The sequence below is a fragment of the Pan troglodytes genome, chromosome X, assembly GCF_028858775.2.
Source record: "Pan troglodytes isolate AG18354 chromosome X, NHGRI_mPanTro3-v2.0_pri, whole genome shotgun sequence".
Taxonomy (NCBI): domain Eukaryota; kingdom Metazoa; phylum Chordata; class Mammalia; order Primates; family Hominidae; genus Pan; species Pan troglodytes.
The window spans coordinates 25308645-25335425 of NC_072421.2; the positions used below are offsets into that span (position 1 = coordinate 25308645).

Below are 26781 nucleotides of genomic sequence, written 5' to 3' on the forward strand. Positions count from 1 at the left end.
TATTAGTGAGTCTGTGTCTGATTAGCGGTTGAATGATAACTATTGTAATTCTCCATCAGTTTTTCATCTAAGGTTTTTTAACTTTGACACTACAGGTATTTTGGGCCGGATAATTCTTTTGTGGGGTACTGTCCTGGGCATTGTAGGATGTTTAACAGCATCCCTGGTCTTTACTTTCTGGATACCAGTAGCATCCGTCCCCTCTAGTTGTGACAACCAAAAAATGCCTACAAACACATCATCAGATGTCCCAGGGTCAGGGGATGTGTATGTGTGTATAAAATTACCCCCAGTTGAGAACCACTGAGCTAATGGCTTCATTTATTAGTCATTTTTGCCGGAATTAGTTAATTTCATTAGAAGTTGTAAAATGGTGATTTTTTAAAAATTCTGTCCATGGTTTTTAAATTTTTCTATAAAATTAAATTTTTTTCTTTAGCCAGTATTATTTGGTTATGCCATAATGGTTTACACAGGAAAGACAGGATAAATGCTTACTTCCTTCTCTTTAATTGCCAGTTGTCCTAGTAGGAAGTTGGGACCTATATTACATGCAGTCGTGACTGTTGCTTTATTTATTTATTTATTTTTGTTGTTATGTTTTAACTTCCTAAGTCCTTTTGACATTGATAGGGGTCTTTTTTAACAGCATTTTGTCAGTATTTTCAGTATTTTCTGATTTTTTTTTTAGTATGTGTTTTGATCTCTTTTTTTTTCTTTTTTTTGAGACAGAGTCTTGCTCTGTTGCCCAGGCTGGAGTGCAGTGACATAGTCTCAGCTTTCTGTGGCCTCTGCCTCCCAGGTTCCAGTGATTGTCCTGCCTCAGCCTCCCGAGTAACTGGGATTACAGGTGCGGGCCACTACACCTGGTTAATTTTTAGCAGAGGCGGGGTTTCACCATGTTGCCCAGGCTGGTCTTGAACCCCTGACCTCAAGTGATCTGCCCACCCCAGCCTCCCAAAGTGCTGGAATTACAGGCGTGAGCCACTGCACCCGGCGTGATCTTTTAATAATAGTTAATACTGTAGATGGCCATAGTTCATAGTTAAGTGTTTGGGAGAAGTTTAATGAGTGGTTAGTTAAAATTTTAAGAAAGTATCCACCTCTAGTGTCCAGAATGAGGTTTCCACATTCCATTTTCTTTTCTTTTTTTTTCTTTTTTTGAGATGGAGTCTTGCTCTGTTGCCTGGACTGGAGTGGAGTACAGTGATGCGATCTCCGCTCACTGCAACCTCTGTCTCCCGGGTTCAAGTGATTCTCCTGCCTCAGCCTCCTGAGTAACTGGAATTACAGGTGTGCGTCACCACATGCCCAGCTAACTTTTATATTTTTAGTAGAGACGGATTTTCACCATGTTGGCCAGGCTAGTCCCAAACTCCTGACCTTAAGTGATCCGCCTACCTTGGCCTCCCAAAGTGCTGGGATTACAGGCGTGAGCTACCATGCCCAACCCCATTTTCTAATAAAAGGAAATTGGGCGCTCTGGAGTAATGGCAGATTCAGGGAAGGAAATGTCCAGGATAAGTCTGGAACATCTTATTATACCAGAAAGCAACGACAGTATTAAAATCTACTGAAGATATGTCAAGGACTCAGGAATCAACTTGAAGAGTCTTCTACTGAACAAAGATGGGACAATCTGAGGGTAAGAATAAGTTGAACAGATTGCAACACATCAGATCCATGAGTTCATAATGATATTGTCTGCAATGACACCACATCGATCACTTCTGAAGGAAGCTGGGGAACCAACTCATTATTTTGAAAACTGATAAAGGGATTGAATGAAGGTTTTTGACTTTTCTGAACACATGCTATACCTCAGGCAACCAAATAATTGATGAGGGGAAGTTTCTCTTCATAGACGGTTTCCAGCTAATAAATGAAAGATAAATGGAATAGTACCACTTTGTAATTGCCGGTGAAATAATGGATCTAGGAAGTGATCACCAGTGGGTACTTATATCTCTAAGGTAGAGATGAGCAGACATTATGTGCCTGTGCCTTTGGATAGAAGTAATCAGCGCCTCTAAAGTATTCTTGCCCCAGAATTGAACCTGATTTTGATCAAGCTTTTAGACCTAACTATGAATTTATAGACAGTATGGAGACAGAAAAACAAGTTAAGTGACACTGTTGGGACACAAGTAGTGGAATCCATACTATGGGGCACTCTCTAGGACAAACAGCCTAGTTTCTTTAGCAAGTAAATTATAGGGGAATGACAGATGGGATAGGGTTGTACCTGTAGTTTTACATATCAGCCATTACAAAGTATGGTCCTTGTGTGGTAAATAAAATTGAGATAATTGGAAAATATGAAAATTTAAATTCTGCCTGGATAATTAATGATTTTAAGAAATTACTATTCATGTAATTGTATTAGGTGAGATAATTGTATTGTGATTATATTTTTCAAACTTCTTATCTTTCAGAGTGGTGGTGGTTGTCAGCTGGGTGAGATTTTGCCTCTAAGGGGACATTTAACAATGTCTGGAGACATTTTTGGTTATCACAACTCAGGGGGTCTGGGAATGGTAATACTGGCAACTAGTAGGGAGATGCTGGGGATGCTGCTAACATCATACAGAGCACAGGACAGCCCCCACAACAAAGAATTATTTGGCCCAAGGTGTTAATAGCTCCATGATTGAGAAACCCAGTTTTAGAGATTGATGCTGAAATCTTCCCAGATGAAATGATGGGTTTGGGTTTTGCTTCAAAATAATCTAGAGAGAGGAAGGAAGTAGGTAGGGTTATAGATGAGTTGATAATTGAAACTGGATGATGGCTATACAGGAGTTAATTTTATTTTGTCTATTTTTAATGTGTTTACATATTTTTATAATAAAAAGTTTAAAGTATTTATTATTTTTCGAGACAGAGTCTCACTCTGTCACCCATACTGGAGCGCAGTGGCGCGATCTCAGTTCACTACAACCCCTGCCTCTTGGGTTCAAGTGATTCTCCTGCCTCAGTCTCCCGAGTAGCTGGGATTACAGGTGCACGCCACCATGCCCAGCTAAGTACTGTATTTTTAGTAGAGACGGGGTTTTACCATGTTGGCCAGGCTCGTCTCGAACTCCTGACCTCAAGTGGTCCACCCGCCTCAGCCTCTCAGAGTGCTGGAATTACAGGCATGAGCCACCACGCCTGGCCAAAGTTTTCATATGTGTTTAAATGTGTATCTTTAAATATTCTTGGAGATTTTGGTGAGAATGCAGAATGTATAGTAGCGGTCTGGTAAGTGGGTTTTTTCCTCCTTTCTTTGCAGATTATTGCTATGGCAGCTTTGGTCCATCACAGTTTTGCATTGGATAAAGCAGCCCCAAAGCCTCCCTTTCAGTCACACTTCTGTGGTATGTATTTTTTTTTAAGCTGGCTTACTAACAGCTTGATTTGAATTTCCTTATTTTTTCTCCAGCTATTGGATCAGTAACTTGTTTTTCAAAAATTGTTTTCAAGAATAGTGCATATTGTTAAAGAGGGTTTTGTTTTTTTTTTTTGCCATGGAAACTAAGTTTTATTGGGTTGGTTGCCTCCTATTCAGCTGGTTCATTTTTTTTTTTCTAGGAGCAGAAGTCTGGAGTCTATTTGACATCTTTTTTTTGTTTCAATGGTTGCTCTACTGAGGTTGAGTAGTTTTTTCCTGGGTCAAAATTAGACTAACTATTTTCTGATGTCATTCTAATAGCCTATCATAGAAGCTTGATCAAAGTTTTCTGTGTGATGAGGCAAGATGCCAAGGAATAAATATTTACCTATTTGGGAGGAGTTATAGTAAGTAATAAGAATTGGAGTTGGGTTGTGCTATGCATAAAATTCAATGGATGAAACAATTCCACCAAGTTCTGCATGTGTGTTTTATGAGTCAGTCTCCAAGGAGGATTCTGATATATTCCATGTTGAGAGCTTGGCCAGTTACCTAAGCATTTTGCTGTTTTTTAAAAAAGGGAATAATACCATTGACCTATTATATTTCCTGGGATCTTTTTCAGCCCAGAAGCAGAGATTAACTTGGCCAGCCTCTCGTCTGGTTTTCTTGGGTGTTAGGAAAGTAGGACTAAAACATGCAGAGAAGGGAGTATGAGATATGATTGTTGTGAAGTTTTCCCCCTTAAGTGGGTGGAACACATGGAACAAAATGGTGATGAGAATAGCCTGGAAAATATGTAGAAGAGAGCAATCATGAGCTGATTTCAACACGCATTTATTCACTTCCTCTATGTACGTCACTATGTGAACAGCTGTTGTGTATGGTAAGGAACTTACAGTGTGTAATAGGGGAAGCTTTGGTCAATTTTACCTTTTGAGAAGGCTGAACTGAGTTTCTCCGCTGTATGTTGCTTGGGGCACTGGTGGTGGTGGGATTTCCTTTGAGGAAGACTGCTAAAATCTTCCATTCTGACTTCAGTGGATAGATAGCAAATGTTTCATCAAAGCAGTTTTAACAACTGCAGGGACTTAGGGTTCTGTGCTTGACTATTCTTTTGAGGTCATCAACATGACCGGTGGAAGTATTTGATGACCCTCCTAATTCTTTAGGGTTGGGGGGAATATATTTAAGACAGTTTCATTTGGAAACATGTACTATATGATTACCTGAAATTAGACTAAGATGGGTGTTGGAATCTTTATTTTTTTTCCTTTTTACAGTTGTGTCTAAACCAAAGGACTGTATTTTTCCATATGCTTTCAAAGAAGTCATTGAGAAAAAGGTAAAGTGCTCATTATATGAAGCACCTGTTTGTTTGGAGTGAGAAAGAAAAGGGGGGTGGTATGGACTAGTAGAAAAAAGGTGTTTTATATTTTATTAGATTCATTCCTGCCAGATTGGACTATGACATCGACCCATTAAAATGTATTAGACATACACCTAGAAGCATTATTTAACAACGTTTAAATGTTTTACTACCTGAAAATAATGGGATTCTGTACTGTATTGGTGGTTGGATAGGCTCAAACCCCCCTCCAATAGCTTAATTAGAAGCTTCTCTAAAATGCATGATCATATGATTCCTGTTTTGGGAAGGTGTTGGGTAGAGTCCCTCCCCAGCTTGAGGGAAGCCAAATGAAGTTGGGAATACTGTGGATGTTAAAGAGCCATGTATTGACAAAGTTGACATGGGGTTGGCCAAAATGGATCAGTGATCTCTAAATTCCAGCGTGCTCCATGAAGAAGTTTTCATGGGTCCTTAATAAAATGGGGAGGAGTGGGAAGTAGTATAATGTAGTGAATTTTTCACAAAGGTAAATGTATTCAATTAAAAGAATTTTCTTTTATGGATTGTATGTTGTTTCTTTTACGAAGTGATGATATTGATACGTTTTTAGGTTTGTTTTGTTTTTTAATGTCTTCATCTGACAAAAGTAAGCAACCTTGTCAGGTTCTACTTATTTTATTTAATTGGCTTGAGAAGTCCAGTAGTTGGGAGGTACTGTTAGATTAGGCTATTATTTGTGAAGTGCCGTGAATTACCTAACCAGGTAAAATGACCTAGGAAAATTCCATTAGCGTCAAACCGACTTTTTTTTTGAGACGGAGTCCCGCTTTGTTGCCCAGGCTGGAGTGCATTGGCGTGATATTGGCTCACTGCAGCCTCCACTCCCTAGTTCAAGGGATTCTCGTGCCTCAGCCTCCTGAGTATCTGGGATTACAGGCTCGTGGCACCACGCCCAGCTAATTTTTGTATTTTTAGTAGAGACAGGGTTTCACCATATTGACCAGGATGGTCTCAAGCTCCTGACCTCAAGTGATTCACCCGCCTCAGCCTCCCAAAGTGCTGGAATTACAGGTGTGAGCCACTGTGCCCAGCCAAACTGACATTTTTTAACTGACCTAGTTGTAGAAAACATATAACCATCAACTTCCATTTTTAGAGATTTTTAATGAGTGGATCTTTTGAATACCTGATTTATATTCAGTAATCCAAATAGAAGCCTTTTGTGTGAAGATAGGTTTTGTTTATACTTAAAACACTTATAATTCTTTTTATTTTCATTTTTATTTTTTGAGACGGAGTTTTGCTCTTGTTGCCTAGGCTGGAGTGCAATGGCACAATCTCCTCTCACTACAACCTCCGCCTCCCGGTTTCAAGCGATTCTCCTGCCTCAGCCTCCCAAGTAGCTGGGATTACAGGCACGTGCCACCATGCCCGGCTAATTTTGTATTTTTAGTAGAGGCAGGGTTTCACCATGTTGGTCAGGCTGGTCTCGAACTCCTGACCTTAGGTGATCCACCCGTCTCGGCCTCCCAAAGTGCTGGGATTACAGGTGTGAGCCACTGTGCCCAGCCACTTATAATTCTTAAATATGTTTGTTTTTAGTCTAGTTTCTTATTTATCAGTTCTCATCTTACCATTTGGGATTATTTTATACAATCCTTGGGATTTCTTTGCCCAGTAAATACATAAACAGTGAAGTCTACCAGGGATTATATAGGAAAGTAATGTTTTTTGATAGGTACTCTGATTCATATGCTCTAAATGTGTCCAGATGCACAAGCATGTCCCTGTGGAGGGACATTTCTATATTTTATGTTGCTCAGCACTTAAAATTTTGCTTTATTCACATGCTTATTACTAGAATGAGCTCCTCAGAGACTTTGAAATTATTACTATGAAACCTACAATCAGGAATTTCATTGCTACATTTAGTTTTGAAATGGATGGTTTCTTTTAACCCTAAGAAATCTTACCATAGTTGAACAAGAAGCCAAGATACAGTACTTGCGGACAATAAAGAGTCGTCAGTGACTGGTGTGTTTTTATCTAACAGAATGTGAAGGTTGAGGTTGCCGCAACAGAAAGAACACTGCTAGGTTTTTTCCTTGCAAAAGTTCACAAAATTGATCCTGATATCATTGTGGTGAGTAGATGTTTGATCATGTTGTGGGGAAGCTCTTCATTTCTTAGTTCTTTTCAGTGTGACTTTATTGGTGCTTTTGAGCAGCAAATAATCTTTTCAGAGTAAAATGATCCTGTGGACTGGTGGGAATTGCTGCTAATAGGAGAAAAAAATAGCAAGCCCACTGCAAGATAGTTTTTTTTTTCTCTAGTATAAAAGCAACCTATGACTTAGTGTTGAAGTTAAGGATTGTCTGGCTATTTATGCTTAGAGACCAGCACATAAGTAAGTAAACATGAACAAATGGAGTTATCGCCAAAATATTGACTTAGTAGTTGTATAGTGGTCACAGGAGTTTATTAATTCCCTTGGTTTGGTGCAAATCGCAAAACTAAGTATTTTAATTTTATGAGTTCAGTGGATCTCTATGACATATTCCTTTGAAAACTCAGGGCTTGGAATTGATTTTTCTCTTGACGATCCAGTATGTCCCCACTAGATAGCTTGAGTTAATAATTCATTGAGCTATTTTTTGCCCCAATTCCTGAGAGTCATAAGGCAACATTTTGTTTTATATATCCTCTGGCCTTTCTAGTTTGTAGAATATGGAATTCCTTCATTTGTCTTTTTTCTAGGTTAATGGATCAATCATATTGTTTTTGTTTTTTCAGAGGAATGTAGGCTATAAATGCCTATATTTCGGATGTGATATGGGTAATTTGGGTACATTAAAGTCTTGCAAAAGTGTTTGCCGTATTCTTCCCTACATTCATTTTTACTCTTGGATACCTTATCTGGCAACTGTATAGCTAGCATCCTGAGTTCCTGTGGATAGGAAGCGATATCTCTGCACCCACTTCCCTTATGATATTTCAAGACCTATCTTTAAAGTTCCAAAAAGATTCTGTCCACAGTGTTGGACTGTGACATTCTGTCTCAGCACCAGGCCCTCAGTCAGCCTCCAATAACAACAGTTTCTTGGACCCCAAGGAGATGCCATGAAGCCTGGGAAACCTGGCCTGGCTTCAGGTGTTAGAGCCAAGTCTATGCGTGAGAAATCTAGATGTAAGATGGAATTCTGACATGAATATGGGTCCCTGATTCTAGGTATTATAATTTGTAAGTGAGACTTCCTCAAGGCCTTTGGGTCTTCTAATTTAATAAGCAAAACTGCTATAAATATCTAGTGGTAAAATACGTATAAAATTAACTATGTTGACCATTTTATAGTATACAGTTCAATGGTATTAACTACACTCATAATGTTATACAACCATCACCACGATCCATCTCTGTAACTCTTTTCATTTTGTAAAACTGAAACGCTGTACTCATTAACTTCCCATTCCCCGGCCCCTGGCAACCACCATTCTGCTTTTTGTTTCTATGATTTTGACTACTCTAAGTAGTGGTATATATTTTTAATTAAGTTTAATAACAAGTATATTTATTGATGTGAATTATTTTAAACTTCATCTAATTTTTGATAAACATAGGAAAGTGAATCATGTTCACGTGTTGGAAATTACGGAAATGAAAAATCTAGTTGCATTTTTGAGATAATTTCTACTCTATATAGTTTTGTTTCTTTGTTTTTAACAAGTTTCTTATTTGAACTATTTAGTGGTATTATATATTTATCTTGTTGCATATCAATTATGGGTCTAAATCAGTAGTGTTTGAACTCAATTTTTAAAAAGAAGCTAAATGCAGTTCCTGAGTTTTCGAAGAAGTCTTACATAAACTGTCATACAACACCAGGCAGGTTCTGTGTTTTTAAGGAAGCAAAATGGAATTATTTGAATTTAGCTTTTACCGATCATATGAAAAGTATGGGACATTAAATTTGCATTTTCCTCCGAGACCGTAAGGCATGAGCTGCAAATTAAAAGACATCATATGAGCCTTGCATCAATTAGGATGAAATAAAGTTTATTCCAGCAATCTGCTTAGCAGCCTTGTTAATGTCAAGGCTAATGAGTGCTGCTGATGAATAAATTCCTGAAGAAGAAAGGACCCCCAATCGGAGGTAAGTGCATGATGTCTTCAATTAGAGACTAGAAAAAGAAAGGGCAAAGAAATTCTGTGCGTATGAAGATAAATCCTCTAATTTGCATTTGTTATAACATTATCAGCTGCCTTCTTTTTCTGACTAGGGTCATAATATTTATGGGTTTGAACTGGAAGTACTACTGCAGAGAATTAATGTGTGCAAAGCTCCTCACTGGTCCAAGATAGGTCGACTGAAGCGATCCAACATGCCAAAGCTTGGGGTAATAATAATTTTCAAAATCTTATTTATCTATTTATTTTAATTTGGGATAGCTACCAAGGAACACACTATACTTTTTAAAACAGGAATTGGTTATCTTGTTATGGGAACTTCAGTACATTTTAACTTTGGCACTAAACATCTTTTCCTTTGAATTCAGCATTTTATTTGTAAAAGCCTCTGGTAGTTTTTAAAATCATCGGTTAGAATCTAGGGATAGTGAACAAAGACAGCCCATACATGTTACCTTCACTTTGTCATTCCTGAAGTGATAGCCCTTAGGGCAAGGTTGCATGGTTCAGAAATCGTTGAGTGCTATCATTTAGGAAGAAAATGGGAAGAATGAATGGAAGGGAGTTGATGTTGGTTGTATAAGAACGCAATATTGCTTGCTGATATCTTGTAATAAAAAAAAAGGAAAAAAGAAGGCAATAAACTAAGTGCTTTCTGTGTTAGTTACCTCTCATGACAACTCCAGTTTTATTTTATAGACAGTCTCATAGGGGTAACGTAACTTGTTCTGGATCATGTAAGTAGTAAGGGGAAGAACTGAGATTTGAACCCAGGCCTGGGTGACTCTTAAAGCCAATGTGTACTTTTCATTCTGCCTGCTTGCTTCATGTATGGAGGTTTTGGCAGTTTTTGTATGAAGCACCTTCTTCCTAAACCTGATACTGCTCAGTGCTTGAAATCTTATTTTACTTAAAGCTTATAAATAAAATGGACATGTTGCCTCATCAGATAAGTTAGGAATCTGTACCTTTTTCGTAATGTTCTCTAGAGGATTCTGCCACTACAGATCAAACTTGGGGCCACTGCTCTTGCTTCTTTTCTTATTCATATCTTTAAGGTGGTAGAGTTGTTATTAGCACTTCATCTGAACACTTGCTTAGCTTTTTACCCCCTTCAAGATTTTCTTTATGTGGCATCTTCTCAGTGAGGTATACCCCATTACCCTATTTAAGATGGCAGTCCCCCCGTATTCCTTGTACCCCTCACCCTGCTGTTTTCCCATTTTCCATCTACTTGTTACCTCCTAAAACTATATAATTTCTTGTTTATGATGTCTGTTTTTTATTATACATTTCAAATGAGGCCAGGAATCCTTTCTGTTTTGATCACTGCTGTATCCTGAGTGCCTAGAATAATGTCAGATACATAGTAAATGTTCAAAAATATTTGATTGATGTATGGAAGAATGAGAGTTTTATCATAATTTTGGGCCAGCTTCAAAATAGGTTAGAAAGAAATGTTCTCAGTGTCTGCTCTTTCATGAAATTTGCTTTTTGTTCCCATCTCGTAGGGCCGGAGTGGATTTGGTGAAAGAAATGCTACCTGTGGTCGAATGATCTGTGATGTGGAAATTTCAGCAAAGGAATTGATTCGTTGTAAAAGCTACCATCTGTCTGAACTTGTTCAGCAGATTCTAAAAACTGAAAGGGTTGTAATCCCAATGGAAAATATACAAAATATGTACAGGTATGATCCTAGATTCTTCAGAATTCATCTGTCTTGAAATTAACAACAGCAGGACACTACTAGTACTATCCTTAGTCTGGAGGGACATGAGCCAGTGGTGTTGTAGAGGGGAAATTGTCTCCACTACTTTCATAATTTGAACTAGTTTACCTCTTGAATTATTGTAATTGATCAGTTTATCTCCGTCTCCCTCACCTGTGTTAACACTATCTTGATGTTTCCTAACAGTAGTTTGGATTTAGATTTCTACTCTTAATTCATTTATTCAGGAATTAGGGTAGATATTTTAGAAATATAAAAACTGAGCAATCATTAAGTTAGAGGTATTGCTTGCTTATTTCTTCCTCCTACTCCTCTGGCCATCTCTCATTCATTCCTGCTAGTTCTTCCTGAGTTCTTTCTTGGACTTCTCTTTTCTGACTGTGTTCCTTCTCTAGGTGATCTCATTGAGTCTCAGGAATTTAAATACCATGGGATGGCTATGCTTCCCACCTGTGTATCTTCAGGTTAGACCTCCCTAGATTCCAGACTCAGTGTATCTGTTTTACCTATTTTACTTGATATCTAATGTGAACTCCCAGCTTGTTCAAAATTGAGCTCTGATCTTCTATCCTAGGTTCTTCCTATAGTCTTTCCTTACTAAATTAATAGGTGTATTTTTTCCATTATCACTGGAAACTTCCAGAGTCTTACTTAGCCCCACATGTCTGAGGCATCTTTAATTCCTCTCTCTGATATCCCACAGTAGATGCATCAGGGTATCCTATCAGTTTTATCTTCTAAATAGATCTAAGTCTGACCACTTCTTTTCAACTGCATTGGACCCATCCTGTCCAAGCTGCTATCCTCTTTCCCCTGGATTACTGGGTTTATATGCCTATCCCCTTACTTTTGCCCTTACCCCCTTGTGGTTGATTCTCAATCCAGAATCAGAGTTATCCTGCTAAAATCAAGTCAGATGTGATACTCTGCTCAGAATCTTCCAGTGACTCTCTGTTTCATTCAGAGTAAAAACTAAAGTCCTTATTTTTACTTACAAGGTCCTTTACAATGTGTCTCTATGTCGTTAACTCTGTCCTTATCTCGTACTGCTCTTTCCATCATTCTCTCTGATCTAGCCATATTGGCCTCTTTCCTAGTCCTGGAACTGTCAGATTTGCACGCAGCTCAGGACTTTTGAGTGTGCTATCCTGTCTGCCTGGAATGCTCTTTCCATAAGGCTTGCTCCCTCACCTCTTCAAGATCTTCATTCTCAGTAAAATCTTCCACTGTTTCCTAACAAAAATTTCAGTCTCTGCTTCTGATACTTAATATTCCCGTTGCTTAACTTTTAACATTATATAACATACTATATACTTAATTTCTTTGTTTTTTTTAATACTCTGTCTCCCCCATGAGGACATAAGCTCCAGGAGGATAGGAAGTTTTGTTTGTTTTGGTCACAGCCAATGCCTGGCATATAGTAAGCGTACAATACATACTCACTGGATGGAATGAATGAAAGGATTTAGGTAGTTTTCAGGCTTGTAGTTATTATATTACTTCAGTTTTTCCTTATGGGATTTTGTGTGTGTGTGTGTGTGTGTGTGTGTGTGTGTGTGTGTGTGTGTGTTTTGGAGAAAAGGATTGGGATCAGTGGTATGAATGAATTCCTAGTTACATACTGACCTTATTTTAAATTGTTTCTGAAGCCAAGGTGCTGTTGCTCTGAATTTACTTACACCCAGAATTCCTTATAATATTTTGTGAAGTTCTGATTATAGGCATTGTTTCTTTTAATTACTTGATTCTGTTTCATTCTTACTTTTCTGTACAGTGAATCTTCTCAACTGTTATACCTGTTGGAACACACCTGGAAAGATGCCAAGTTCATTTTGCAGATCATGTGTGAGCTAAATGTTCTTCCATTAGCATTGCAGATCACTAACATCGCTGGGAACATTATGGTAAATTTAACTTAGAAAGGGGGAAAAAGCATTTCCTGTTGGATTCAGTGTTTGCTTGGGGTAGTTGTTATATGATAATGAGTCTAAATGCATGCTTATAAAATGAGTAACTTGGATTCTGAAAGCTGGATTTCTTTTGTAAAAGGAAGAACTGGTTGGGAGAAGGGGAGGAATGCCAGGTGCAGCGTGTTGAAATTTGGGTGAACATACGGATCATCTCTCTAACATCTGGATGTGTCTTTTTAGTGGAATGGTCCATTTGGGAGTAAATAAATAGCCAAGTTGTCAATATTTTAAGCTCTCTTTGTCTCCTTTAGCTATAATGCTTAAAGAAAACGTTAGGAATAATTTAGTACCTTTTTTTTTAAAAAAAAAAAAGCAGACCGTTATTAGGAATAGTTTTGAAGGAGGTGCTGTGACTAAACTTACTGACTCAAAGTTGCTTTTGTTAGTTGTGGTTTTGAGCTCAAATTTAAAAAATAAATTCCATTTAATAGTCCAGGACGCTGATGGGTGGACGATCCGAGCGTAACGAGTTCTTGTTGCTTCATGCATTTTACGAAAACAACTATATTGTGCCTGACAAGCAGATTTTCAGAAAGCCTCAGCAAAAACTGGTGGGTCCAAAACTGTGTAGTATTTTGTTTTCTCTTAACCCCCCCCCCTTTTAATACCTAGATAGCCTTTTTTTTCTGTGATAACATCTGCTTTCAAAATAGCTAATCCCTTGTGTACTAAAGAAACCGTGTCAAGTTTATTCCCTTGTTTTTGTGTGGTCATTTCCTTTTCCACTTTGTAAAAGGAAAATGCACTTTGTGCAGACAAAATTATTTGTGAAATGTGAAATTCTTTGAGGGAAGCATTAGACCTCTCTGATGGGTGACCATACATGGAATGTGTTCTGGCACCTCAGCCCTATCCAAAGATAAATGCCAGTTAAACTTTTTATTTTCTTAAACCTATGAGCCTTTATTTTTGTGTTGCATTTTTCTGTACTAGTATGACCAAGGTCACCCACAGTCAGGTTTCTGAAGTAGCCTCCATCACTTTGGAACTAAAACTTAGTTTAGCTACTGTTTTATTAGCACTGATATTAATTAATTCAGAAATGGGAATTGAATGTTAGAATTTGATTCAGGTTCTCATATTTGCTTGTTTTTTAATGTACATTATCAAAATTGGTATAGGGCATATTCATTTAGAGGACTTTAACTTCTGCTGAGGTATTGAATGTTGGCCAGTAATAAACTACTTAGGAATGGATTTTCAGTATATGGATGTACTTGTTTTATGGTGTCCATATTAATAATAGGGATAATGATAATACCTACATGAAGTATTTTATGTTTTTACATCACGAATGTTAGAGTAGTGATTTTAAGAGGGCTGTTTTATAATCTCAAATTTTATATAATATGAAAAGTGGTATTTTTCAATATTCATTGATTTAAAAATATGAAATTTTGTAAATTCAAAAACACATAAAAATAGAATTTTCATATTTGTTAACTCAGGATATAGTATTTGTTTAAGAAATTACTATGCTTGGGATTCATTTGGATTCGTGAACATATTACAATAACTGTCTTTCCCAACAGATAGGACCACTAACTGAAATGTTTGTTAGAACTAAGTCCTGCAATTGGAAAAGAGAGAATCATCAAAATTTTAAATTAGTTAATTAGTTGCTGGCTGGTGAAGTTATCTTTCCATTTGATATTAGGGAGATGAAGATGAAGAAATTGATGGAGATACCAATAAATACAAGAAAGGACGTAAGAAAGCAGCTTATGCTGGAGGCTTGGTTTTGGACCCCAAAGTTGGTAAGGCTGGGCAGTGAATTGGTTTTCTCCCAGTATTAAGGAATTTCTTAATGTGGATCTAGGCTTGAGAAACTAGAAGACTGAATTATATCTTATAGATCAGCGAATAGGTCTCATGACTTTTATCTTTCGTTCACGTGAAAATCTTGGTTGCCAGTCACCTGACATACACTTAATGTGAATTTTGTTATGCTGTGTTCCAATAAAATATTATTTATAGACATTGAAATTTAAATTTCATATAGTTTTCATATGTCATGAAATATTGTTTTTGATTTTTTTCCAGCCATTTAAAAATGTAAAAACCATACTTAAGCTCATGGGTGGTACAAAAATAAGTAGGTTGGATTTGGTCTGTAGCCATAGTTTGTCTAATACATAGATAGCTGTCCAGTACATGGATAGCTGTTTGTCCTGACCAGTTCAGTTGACAGCAAAGTTGAAGGAAGTGCAGACAATAACCACCAAATTTAACTTTAACAGGAGAATATCTTTTTCCCTATTGTCATGAATGGCAAAGATGTTTTGTGGTACACAGAGCTAGAAATAATTTTTTTTTTCTTTTTTTCTTTTTTTCTTTTTTTTTTTGGAGACAGAGTTTTACTCTGTTGCCCGGGCTGGAGTGCAGTGGTGCGATCTCTACTCACTGCAACCTTCACCTCTTGGGTTCAAGCGATTCTCCTGCCTCAGCCTCCTGAGTAGCTAGGACTACAGGTGTGTGCCACCATACCCAGCTAATTTTTTTGTATATATAAAAAAAATTTCAACCCTTCCCAAGTGTACAGTTCAGCAGTAGTGTTAAGAATATTCACATTGCTGTGAAGGAATTAATGTGAATTTTATCCAATAAGTTAGTTCTGAGTAGGAAACATTTTTGACAAAAGTGATTTTGTTACTAGTTATAATGAAATGGAGCAGTAGGACTTGGTGTTATGTAGGTCTGGGTTTGAATTCAGTGTGATCTTGGGCTGCCTGTTTAACCTCTGTAAGCCTCAGTTTCTTCTGTAAAATAGAGTTAAGAGTAATATCTACCACACAGGGATTTAAGGATAAATTAGTATAGTGCTGGACACAGAATAAACTATCTTATATGTTTGCAATTATTATTGTCTTAATAGTGGACATTTATTTTTATTCAGTTTCTTCTCAAGGTGAAGATAACTCTTTGTAAATGTCCTACAGAAATATAGTAGCTTTCTGTTCATCCTTTGCAAGTAAAAAGGGTGGGTCGTTCCACTACTGACATTTATATATATGTGTCTCTTGTTTGATTTTAGCTCAGTTTTTGTACAGGTAAATGTGCCGTCCATTTTATTTTTTGAAGCTGTTGTAAAAGAATAAATTACTCGACCAGGCGTGGTGGCTCACGCCTGTAATTTCAGCACTTTGGGAGGCTGAGGCAGGCAGATCACGAGGTCAGGAGATCGAGACCGTCCTGGCCAACATGGTGAAGCCCCATCTCTACTAAAATATAAAAAATTAGCCAGGCACGGTGGTGCGCGCCTGTAGTCCCAGCTATTCGGGAGGCTGAGGCAAGGGGACTCGCTTGAACCCGGGAGGCAGAGGTTGCGGTGAGCTGAGATTGCGCCACAGCACTCCATCCTGGAGACAGAGTGAGACTCTGACTCAAAAAAAATAAAAAATAAAAATAAACCACTCACTTGGTTTTATTTGGGGTGGGGGTGGGAGAGTAGGTAGGAGGATTCTTCAAAGAATTCTTGCTTTGAAGGAGAGTTGAACATTTTTTTTTTTTAAATGGATGTGACACCTCTCAGATAGCTGATTGGGAAGGTATTTGCTCATAATAATGGTGTGCTTTGGGGACAGCTGGGGAAAGGACTGGTTGTAGCTGGTTCTAAAGAGAGGATCTTTTTCTTCCTCTTCTTTTGTGATCTGGCTTTTCACTAATCCGCATCATTTTATGAAATGGTAGTTGATTCTTTTTTTCCCTTTTTGTCTGTCTCACAGCTCTGGGTAGTGTATATGGATAGTATATAGTTTCTAGTATACTTACAGTGCTTTTAATAATGATGTTTTGACAATTCTGCTTTTCTTTAGACTTTTTATGACGTGGCTTTTTAATTTCAGGTTTTTATGATAAGTTCATTTTGCTTCTGGACTTCAACAGTCTATATCCTTCCATCATTCAGGAATTTAACATTTGTTTTACAACAGTACAAAGAGTTGCTTCAGAGGCACAGAAAGTTACAGAGGTTTGTATTTAACCTGGGACTCTTGAAATTGAGTTTAAAAAAATTGCTTAAAGAAGGAAGATCTGTGTCTTTTTAAAATAGTTTTATTGTGGTATTATTCATATACCATATACTTCACCTGTTTGAAGTGTGTAGTTCAGTGGCTTTTAGTGTATTCCCAGAGTTTGCAACCATCATCACAATGAGTTTTAGGATATTTTCATTATTCCCCAAAGAAACCTTTTAGCTGTCACCTCCCTCAATCCCCATCCCTTCCACCTCTAGGCAACTACTAATCTTTTTGCTTGTATAGATTTGTGTATTCTGGACGTCTCATATAAATAGAATCATACATTATATGGCCTTTCGGTGTCTGGCTTATTTCACTTATAATGTTTTCAAGGTTCATCCATTTTGTAGAATGTACTAGTACTTTATTCGTTTGTGTTGCTGAATAATATTCCATTTTATATGCGTGTGTGGTGTATGTGTAGGTGTATACACATACACCACATTTTGTTCTTTTTTGTAATTTTTTTTAATAACATGGCAGAAGATGTCTGTTTGCCCTCTAGCTCCTGAATTTATATGTCACTTCTCACCGCAAGCTTAGGACCTGTCTTTCAATCCCAATTTCATATTCCCAGAAGAGAGAATCCGATAGGTTTGCTTAGGTTGGTGAGCACCCCAGGTCCCCGTTACCTGTGACCACAAGAGTAGGTTCACAGGGCACGGATCTGGCTGCTAAGGGTGGACCTTTCTGTGGGACTAGTGGATACTTTTACAGAGAAGATACTGGGTAGACATCCCCAAAAGGTATGACTGCATTCAATTAATATTTGAGCTCTGTTCTGCTACTGTGCCAGCATGGTGAATAATTAATATTATTTAGCCTCTTCCCACCACCATTTTGCTTATTGGAGCTTTCCAGCTTGGATTCTGGATATATAATAGAATCATTTTAGAGTTGGAAGGGACCTCAGAGGTCATCTAAGAAATACTATACATGTAGCACTTTATAGATCTGAATCATTTTCATACATGGTACCTCAGAACAGTTAGTGTCACACAGGTAGTAGTTGTAGAGCTAGGAGTGGATTGTAAACTTCCTGACTCCACATCTTTCAGTTTACTTTTTATCTGACTTTCATAGTTGCTGTAAATAAATTAGAATGTGTACCAGGGTCTCTTTAATAGATTTACTATCATCATCTGTTATATTGGAAAACAATAGGTCCCTATTACTATTGTAACAGCATTCACTTGAAGATATTGATCTCTATAAAATCAGATGCTTTGTAAAGGCTAGGTTATCAAATGGCATTGACTTGATGTACTTTAAACCAAGAGGTTTATTTTTAATTCTGAACCTTTGAAAGGGCAAATGTGCCTGGCTTTTTTCTTTGTAGCTGTTAATAGAATTTACGGAGGCTAGGGAAAAATGGTCTAATGCTTCCCCTGCTTTTTCTTCCTGTAAATTTTAATATAAGAAGACTGCTGGTTGCTTTTCTGAAATGTTGCTATTCTTCTGCCGATTGCGTAGCAATTTATAGGTAATAGGTACTACATAAATGTTAAGGGATATATATGTATTAGTTTTTAGAAATGTCATGGCCTATTTAAATGTGCTCCAAACTCCTTTTTTTTTTTTTCTTTTTTTTTTGGAGACGGAATTTCGCTCTTTTTGCCCAGGCTGGAGTGCAATGTTGTGATCTTGGCTCACTGCAACTTCTGCCTCCCGGGTTCAAGCAATTCTCCTGCCTCAGCCTCCCGAGTAGCTGGGATTACAGGCATGCGCCACCATGCCTAGCTAATTTTGTATTTTTAGTAGAGATGGGGTTTCTCCATGTTGGTCAGGCTGGTCTTGAACTCCCGACCTCAGGTGATCCACCCGCCTCGGCCTCCCAAAGTGCTGAGATTATAAGTGTGAGCCACCGCTCCTGGCTGCTCTGAACTCTTAAATTTGCTGATTTATTAGCTTTTAATTTTTAGTCTACAGCATTTACAATAACTGCTATGATTCTCCATAGTTTTAAAATTCTATAGCATTTTGTTTGGTAGTAAAATGATTTGAAATAGTAGTTTAGCTGCTAGTTATTTTGTTTTTTTAATCCTGGAGGTCTGTCTTAGTGTTTGTATTTTAAAAACGATTTCCCCAAACATGTTGTTCTCCAGTTTTGTTGAAGAGAGATAGCATGTGTAAAAATGTATCCCTTTTTTTTTTTTTTTTTTTAAGACAGAGTTTCGCTGTGTAGCCCAGGCTAGAGTGCAGTGGCGAGATCTCCGCTTACTGTAAGCTCCGCCTCCCGGGTTCACGCCATTCTCCTGCCTCAGCCTCCCAAGTAGCTGGGACTACAGGCGCCCGCCACCGCGCCTGGCTAATTTTTTATATTTTTGGTAGAGACGGGGTTTCACCATGTTAGCCAGGATGGTCTCAATCTCCTGACCTCGTGATCTGCCCACCTTGGCTTCCCAAAGTGCTGGGATTACAGGTGTGAGCCACCGTGCCCGGCCAAATGTATCCCTTTAAATGAAATCTAAATTTGTGTCTAACTACAGGGGTGGGAGATATTGGGAATGACAGCCTAATATAATTGGGAGAGAAGAGGGCAATCATGACCTGTTCTACAACCCTCTCAGCTCTTTCTTATACTACTCATGCATTATTGACCTTGTATAAGATAATAGCTTTTCAAGATGTGATCATGGGGGAAAGCTCCTATAAAATATTACTGTAGAAATTTATTTCACAAAAGTTTGATTTGTGTGAAATTTGTTGTGTGTTTATCAGGATGGAGAACAAGAACAGATACCTGAGTTGCCAGATCCAAGCTTAGAAATGGGCATTTTGCCCAGAGAGATCCGGAAACTGGTAGAACGGAGAAAACAAGTCAAACAGCTAATGAAACAGCAAGACTTAAATCCAGACCTTATTCTTCAGGTATATCTTTTCACTAAGAAACATTTGAGTGACAGTCTCAGCTTTTACAGTTTGATTATTTATGAGTAAACAGGATGCTGGGCAAATGCAGGTACTTATTTTAAGTTTGTGGATAGGTGACCATTTAAAAATACTAGAGTGCCTCAGAATGGAAGCCACCTTTGTTTACAAAGATTGTATCTGAGCAAGATACTTCTGGCTCCTGGGAGCTTTGGAGTCTGTGTTTACTTGCTGCTTCTAGGAGGTTAGGGAATCATGGATCCAGGAGAATGGGTTGAGTATATTAATTCTTTTTTATTCAGGGATATTGAGGGTTTCCCTTTTTATTGGAGATCTAGAAAGACATCTAATGTAATGCTTAAGCATCTGTAAATGTTGTTGTTTGTCTTTTGTTCTGTGTGGCCTGCAGTATGACATTCGACAGAAGGCTTTGAAGCTCACAGCGAACAGTATGTATGGTTGCCTGGGATTTTCCTATAGCAGATTTTACGCCAAACCACTGGCTGCCTTGGTGACATACAAAGGAAGGGAGGTAAATGGCATAATAACATTCACATCTCTAGATATGAGAGTATTTTTAACTATACATGTTATAGTGTGGGAGAGTCAAGTTTATTACCTAGTTGTACAGCATCAAATACAGTACCCCTCTCTTTGGATGACAGGTTTGAGACAAATAGGCATTTAAATAAGGTTTCATTAATTCGTGTGTGTGTGTATTTATTATTGAACATCTACTGCATGCCAGGCATTGTTCTAGGTTCTCAGGATAGAGTGTCAAGCAAGACCTAAAAGATCCCTGTTATGAGGCTTACATTCTACCCAGAATGGGAGGGGTTTGGGGTTGGGGACGACATGGGTTGGGAATGTGGGGTGGTGAGAGGGTGGTTTGGGAAAACAGACTTTAAATAAGTAAATAAACATGTATAAGAAATAGCAGAAAATATGATAGAAGTAAATGCTCTGTAGATAATTAAAACAGGATGGTGGGCTAGAGAATGTTTAGATGGCTGGTTTAGATTGGTCAGGGAAGGCTTCTTTGAGGAGGTGACATGAATAAGAATGACTTAAGAGAGTTTTTTTTTGTTTTTTTTTTTTTTTGCTGATGGATTAGCTTGGAGTGTGAGTGAAAGGTAGAAATCAGGAGGATAACTAGTAGAGCCTTTTACTAAGATGGAGGAAACTGGGGAAGAAGGATTAAGAATTCTGTCATGGATGTGTTGCCTTTGGCATGAGTAATAGAATTCCAGACATAATAAGGAGGCCATTGGATGTATAGATCCAGAATTCCAGGAATACATCAAGACAGGAGTTATGGATTGAGAGTTATTGGCTTTAATAAGATGGGCCAGATACCAAATAGAATTTAGGTACATCACTTTATGAACACTGTAAGCTTCAACTGTTTTAGTACTATGTGCATGGGTTTTTCTTAATTTGTAAAAGAATAGTTAGTTACGCTGAATATTAAATTCCATTTAACTCCCTGTCTGTGGGTTTAAGACTATTTAGCCTTAAAGGAGGTAGGTAGTGGTCATGGGAAAAATGCTTATATTGGGGGGTCTGTACTCTGAATGCTCTAGAGCAGTGGTTGGCAAATGATGGCCATCGGGGCAAATGCAGCCTGCCCTCTATTTTTGTAAATAATGTTCTATTGGAACAGAGCTAAGCTCATTTATTTATGTATCATCTGTGGCTGCTTTTGTATTACGAGAGCAGAGCTGAGTAGAAAAGATGGAGGCTCACATGGCCCGCAAAGCCTGATATATTTACTCTCTGGTCTTTTTTAGAAAAAAAGTTTGCTGACCTCTGCTTTAGAGTTTAGATCAACTCTGTCCAGTAGAACTTTATGATGATGAAAACGTTCTCCATCTGCACTATCCAGTGCTGTAGTCTCTAGCCACAAGTGGCCAGTGAGCACTTGGTATCTGGCTGGTGCCAACTAGCTGAGGAACTGGATTTTTAGATTGCTTTAATTATAATTAAAATGAATTTAAACTTAAATAGACAAATGTAGCTAGTGACTACTGTGTTGGACAGTGCAGATCTAGCTGGTATATGAAATAAACGTCAGGATGTTCAGAATCACTCTTCTGTTGGCAGCCGTATCTCAAAGATTTGTCTTAGGGCACAGTGAGGAAGGGCAAAACACGTATTGAACACCAGTGATGTGATAGAAGCTTTCCTATGCGTTATTTCACTGAAATTACACAAGAATCCTTTGAAATAGATAATAACGTTTTCATTTTTTAGATGAGGAAGTTAAAACTCAAGGAGATAAAGTATAACAAGTGGTTATTTTGAATGTAAATCCTTTTAGTACAGTAGGGTTGTCTCTTCCATCTCAAGATGTCATTTATGACTCTGGTTCTGCTTTATATTCGACCTCTTATTACAGGAAGATCATGATTTTTGGTACCCATCTCAAGACACAGGTCTCTTTTTACATGAGAAAGATATAGGTGTTTTAGGGGCTAGTTGAAGTGAGGGAAGGGAAGGATGTTTTCAGTTTCTTAAGCTAAGTTTACTTTAAAATTATTTAAATTTTATTTCTTTACATGTATCCAGTGGCTTCTGATGGAATACCATCTTATTTTTGTATTAGAAAATGCACTCACTGTGCCCCAACTGGGTGATAATACATGGGTTGACTATTGAGATTGGATCAAGGTTACTCTTAAGTTTCTCACGAGAGGCAATAGTTGACAATTTACTCCCTTGGAGAGTGCCTCTTGCTGCTGGGAAATCCCTGTTGTTACATTTTCCACATTGGCTCAGAAATCCACAAGCTTAAAAGGGCACTGTTGATAATGATAAGCCCCAAATTTGTCCAATGATCTCCCCCACTCTCCTAATCCATTGTATTTTAAGGGCAATGGTTTTCTTTAGCTGGATTTTTAATAGCGAGTTTAAACACAATTTTAATTTTTCTGTTATATAAAATATAACAATAACAAATCTTTAATAAATGAACTATAAAAAACCCTGTTCTCTCCACTAAAAAAGAAAGGATTTCAGACAAATCTAGAACTACTTGTTTGTGATTTAAATTCTTGGTATCTGCTTTCCTCTTTTCTCTTTACCCTTTGCTGTTTCCCTCAAATAAGGATAAATAAAACTCTGGAAAGTAGGCCTTTAAAGTAATATGAGGCTACTGAGAAATAATAATTACGCAGTTTCTCCCAGGAAATCTTATTCTAGAAGAAGATCCAAAGTCACTTACAAATATTATTTCCTAATATAAAAATGATTGTTAAAGTATTGGTGATAATTGTTAGCACTGGTGGATGGAAGTAGTCTATGTGATATCTTTCTTTGGGTTAGCGTCTCTTAATTATTAAAGAGGTAGGAGGAGTGAAGTGAAAATGAGAGCCAGTGTGCTGAGATTTTGGAATACCTTTGTAACTTATTAAACTAGTATTTTTTGTGACAAGATACGAGTGGGCAGAATAATATAGTAACCTGCAGATCTTACAAATTCTTTGCTTTTAAAGTCCTTGTGGGATAAATTAGATTAAGTTTCAAGTGGAAATTAATGAGAAGGAAACCTGGTAGCATGCCATTGCAAAAGATTATAAAATTTTGCATTTGGATGTGGATTAATACACAGCCTAGGGAGGCCTTGAAGCCCCCTTTTCCTTTTTATTTTTAAGTCTATTTTGTGTTTGCTCAGTTTTCCTGGAATCGTGCACGTTTGGCTCTAGCGACCTAATAATTTCTGTAATCAAATGTATTATGGCTGCTAGAATACTCAGAGTAATTACTAATTGTACTTTTTAAAACAGGTTTATAATAAAAGTGCTAGTAGTTGTGTCAAATGGGCATCAATATTGTCTTTTCACAGGTGTGATCTTTCACGCTTAAACTCTTCCATGATTTTGAATTGCTTTGTGGTAGAGGAATGAGCTAATGGGTAAGGAATTGTATGAGGGATCTCACAGTGTGTACTTTATTTAAAAGTAATGAAGTCAGTGTTTCAGAGTACTCTGTGGATCTATAGATATACCATCTGTATTTGTGTTTGTTCTCAATGTGTGTGTAGAGAGGCATAAAAAAGAAGTTGGGCAAGCCTATGGCACTGAGTGGACATATATTTTTTAACCATGAAGAAAAGGGGTATCAGTTGTCAAATGTCTGATGTGGTAATTGAAGTGATTGTTCACTAGATGGCGATAGACACCCTGAGATCATTAATCAATTAAGGATTTTATTCTGTGAACAATAGTGAAGGCAATTTAATGAGTTAAATCTGTCCACATTTTAGACTTTTATTAATTTTGGAACTATTAAAGAAAAGCTAAAACTGGCCCAAAGGATTGTAATACTCTAGTGTTTAAAATAATTATGATTTTTTAATCATTAGTTATATTGATAGGAACAGTAATTTATCATAGCAAGTTAATTCTTCTATCGAGTAGCTAAATTCTGATTTCTGGCCATGGAGACACGATACATGACTCCCTCAGTCACAGTATCAGAAGCTAATCTAAAGGGAATTGGAAATGATTTTGATATATGATTTTGCCTTTTTGAATTTGTTTTTTTATTGCGAAATTTTTTTTTTTATTTTATTTTATTTATTTATTTTTGAGATGGAGTCTCTCTCTGTCGCCCAGGCTGGAGTGCAGTGGCGCCATCTCGGCTCACTGCAAGCTCCGCCTCCCGGGTTCACGCCATTCTACTCTCCCTCAGCCTCCCGAGTAGCTGGGACTACACTACAGGCGCCCACCACCATGCCCAGCTAATTTTTTGTATTTTTAGTAGAGACAGGGTTTCACTGTGTTAGCCAGGATGGTCTCGATCTCCTGACCTCCTGATCCACCTGCCTCGGCCTCCCAAAGTGCTGGGATTACAGGCATGAGCCACCGCACCAGGCCTATTTTATTTTATTTTATTTTATTTTATTTTATTTTATTTTATTTTAAGAAACAAGGTCTCACTTTCTTGCCCAGGCTGGAGAGCAGTGGTGTGATCATAGTTCACTGCAGCATTGAATTCCTGGACTCAGACAATCTTCTCCCCTCAGCCTCCCTAGTAGCTAGGACTACAGGCATATGCCACCATCCTTGGCAAATTTATTTTTATTTTTTGTAGAGATGGAGTCTTGGTGTATTGCCCAGGCTGGTCTCCAACTCCTAGCCTCGAGGGATCCTCTCACCTTGGCCTCCCAAAGCTGTAGGATTATAGATAGGAGCCACTGTGCCTGGCTTTATTGGGGAATTTAAAACTGACTATGTACTTATAAGTATACTCATTGCATAACTTTAGTTTAACGGGAATATTTGTCTTGATGGAATAATTAGTACTTACTGACATTGGTATTATTTTATTTCTCTACTCTCTTATTTCTGTGTCCTTGAGAAAACCATTTTTGGTCTGGATTTTTTATTGCATTTTAAAATGTATGCTCTGATGTTTAGGTATAGAGTCCATGCATTTTCATTTTCCTACCTGATAGGCTGAAATAAGCTTTGCCAGCCTGCTTGCCAGTTGGTCGTAGACTGCCTGGCTTTTAGTTGTGTTGGAGCTGGAATTTGTGCACATTAAAAGTGTATCCAAATCATTAATGCAAACATTACAATCTTGGCAAGCCTTTCTGGGATTTTCTTGGTGATGTGGTGGCACCTATCAGGATCCCTTGGGAAATGGCACTAGGACAGAGGGCTCTAGCCTTTGTTGATGTTGGTGATGAAAGAGAATGAGTGACTATGAAGAATTTTACAATTAAATATTAAGAGAAGTCTTTCATCTTTACCTGTAAATAACCAAAAATTTCACTTTTGCAATCTTTTTCTTTCTTTCTTTTTTTTTTTTTGTGGGGGGCAGGGGGGCAGAGTTTCACTCTTGTTGCCTAGGCTGGAGTGCAATGGCGTGATCTCGGCTCACCACAACCTCCACCTCCCGGGTTCAAGCGATTCTCCTGCCTCAGCCTCCCAAGTAGCTGCGATTACAGGCACGTGCCACCACACTCGGCTAATTTTGTATTTTTAATAGAGACGGGGTTTCTCCGTGGTCAGGCTGGTCTTGAACTCCTGACCTCAGGTGATCCGCCCGCCTCGGCCTCCCAAAGTGCTGGGACTACAGGCATGAGCCACCGCACCCCGCTGTGATCTCTTAATAGCCTAGTTTTTCTTTAAAAAATTAAAAGCAATAAAATATTATAGAGACAACTAAAGACCATTTCCTCCCCATCCTCTCTCATTTCTTTTTCTTTTTCGGAGGTAACTTGCCCAGAGTTGGTTTTATCATTCTTGCCCATGGGTTGTTCTTTTTTGCTTCTGCAACGTGTATATACATGTGGTGTGTTAAAAGTTTTTACCATGTATGTGTCATGCTATACATATTCTTTTGCAGTTTGGAAAAGCAGGAGAAAAACTCTACTCTGTATGCCACATTTTAAGTATATTCATCTTGATACATTTTTAGATTTGATTCATTCATGTTAACTATTGTATAATATTTCGATGAATATAGCACAGTGTATTTTTTAATTCTGCCATCATCCATATCTTTAGGTTTCCAAGTTTTCATTTGTCTTAATTATTTGCTGTTACAAACAGTACTGAAGTAGACAATACCACCTTTGTGAGAGTTTCTCTGGTATATTTCTAGGAGTGGAATTTGTACAACATCCACAGCAGTATATGAGGCTTTATTGATAAGAGCAACCATTTAATTTATCACAGCAAGCTCATTTTTAAAAATCAAGTAGCTAAATTCATATGTCTGGCTGGAGCCACAATACGTAACTCCCTCAGTCACAGTGTCAGAGGCTAATCTTAAGAGAATTGGAAAGGATTTTGATATACAATTTTGCTTTTTTGAATTTTTGTTTAGTTCTCTGTTGAGGCATTTTAAACTTACTATATATATATACTTAGACTTGTTGCATAATCCTTGATATTCCACATCCTTGCAGCACTTATTATCTGAGTTTTTATTTTTTGGTTAGTCTCATGGGTATGAAAGGGTATCTCATTGTGATTTTAATTTACATTTTAAAATTATTAGTTAAGTTGGGCATCTTTTCATGTGTTTATTAACTCTTCCATTTTCTTGTCTGAATAGAACATAGATGTTCTATTTTGTTGGATTGTATGTCTCTTAGTATTCTTAGGTATTCAAAAGCCAATCCTTGTTTTGTCATTTGTGCTGCAGATATCTCTTTCAGTCTGTGGCTTGTCCTTTTACTTTATTTGTAGTCTTTCATTATGCAGAAGTTTCTAATTTTAATGCCAGATATTTAATTTTTTCCTCTTTACACTATGTGGGTTTTTTTCCC

General features: G+C 37.7%; 1 protein-coding gene and 1 non-coding gene across 11 annotated transcripts in view; both read left to right on the forward strand.

Moving 5' to 3' along the window:
* POLA1 (DNA polymerase alpha 1, catalytic subunit) overlaps window positions 1-26781 on the forward strand; it is a 301623-nt gene that overhangs the window by 33637 nt on the left and 241205 nt on the right. For all 10 annotated transcript variants that reach the window (XM_016943107.4, XM_054676577.2, XM_063803909.1 and 7 more), the window contains 11 exons: window positions 3275-3359; window positions 4657-4718; window positions 6778-6867; window positions 9003-9119; window positions 10422-10597; window positions 12414-12543; window positions 13041-13160; window positions 14267-14366; window positions 16455-16579; window positions 19350-19499; window positions 19909-20031. In XM_016943107.4, the coding sequence (XP_016798596.1) occupies window positions 3275-3359; window positions 4657-4718; window positions 6778-6867; window positions 9003-9119; window positions 10422-10597; window positions 12414-12543; window positions 13041-13160; window positions 14267-14366; window positions 16455-16579; window positions 19350-19499; window positions 19909-20031 (1278 nt within the window). The remainder of the gene's footprint in view (window positions 1-3274; window positions 3360-4656; window positions 4719-6777; window positions 6868-9002; window positions 9120-10421; window positions 10598-12413; window positions 12544-13040; window positions 13161-14266; window positions 14367-16454; window positions 16580-19349; window positions 19500-19908; window positions 20032-26781) is intronic.
* On the forward strand, window positions 15485-15614 carry LOC112207207 (small Cajal body-specific RNA 24). Its single transcript, XR_002941661.1, has one exon. It is a non-coding gene; the product is annotated as a small Cajal body-specific RNA 24 (non-coding RNA).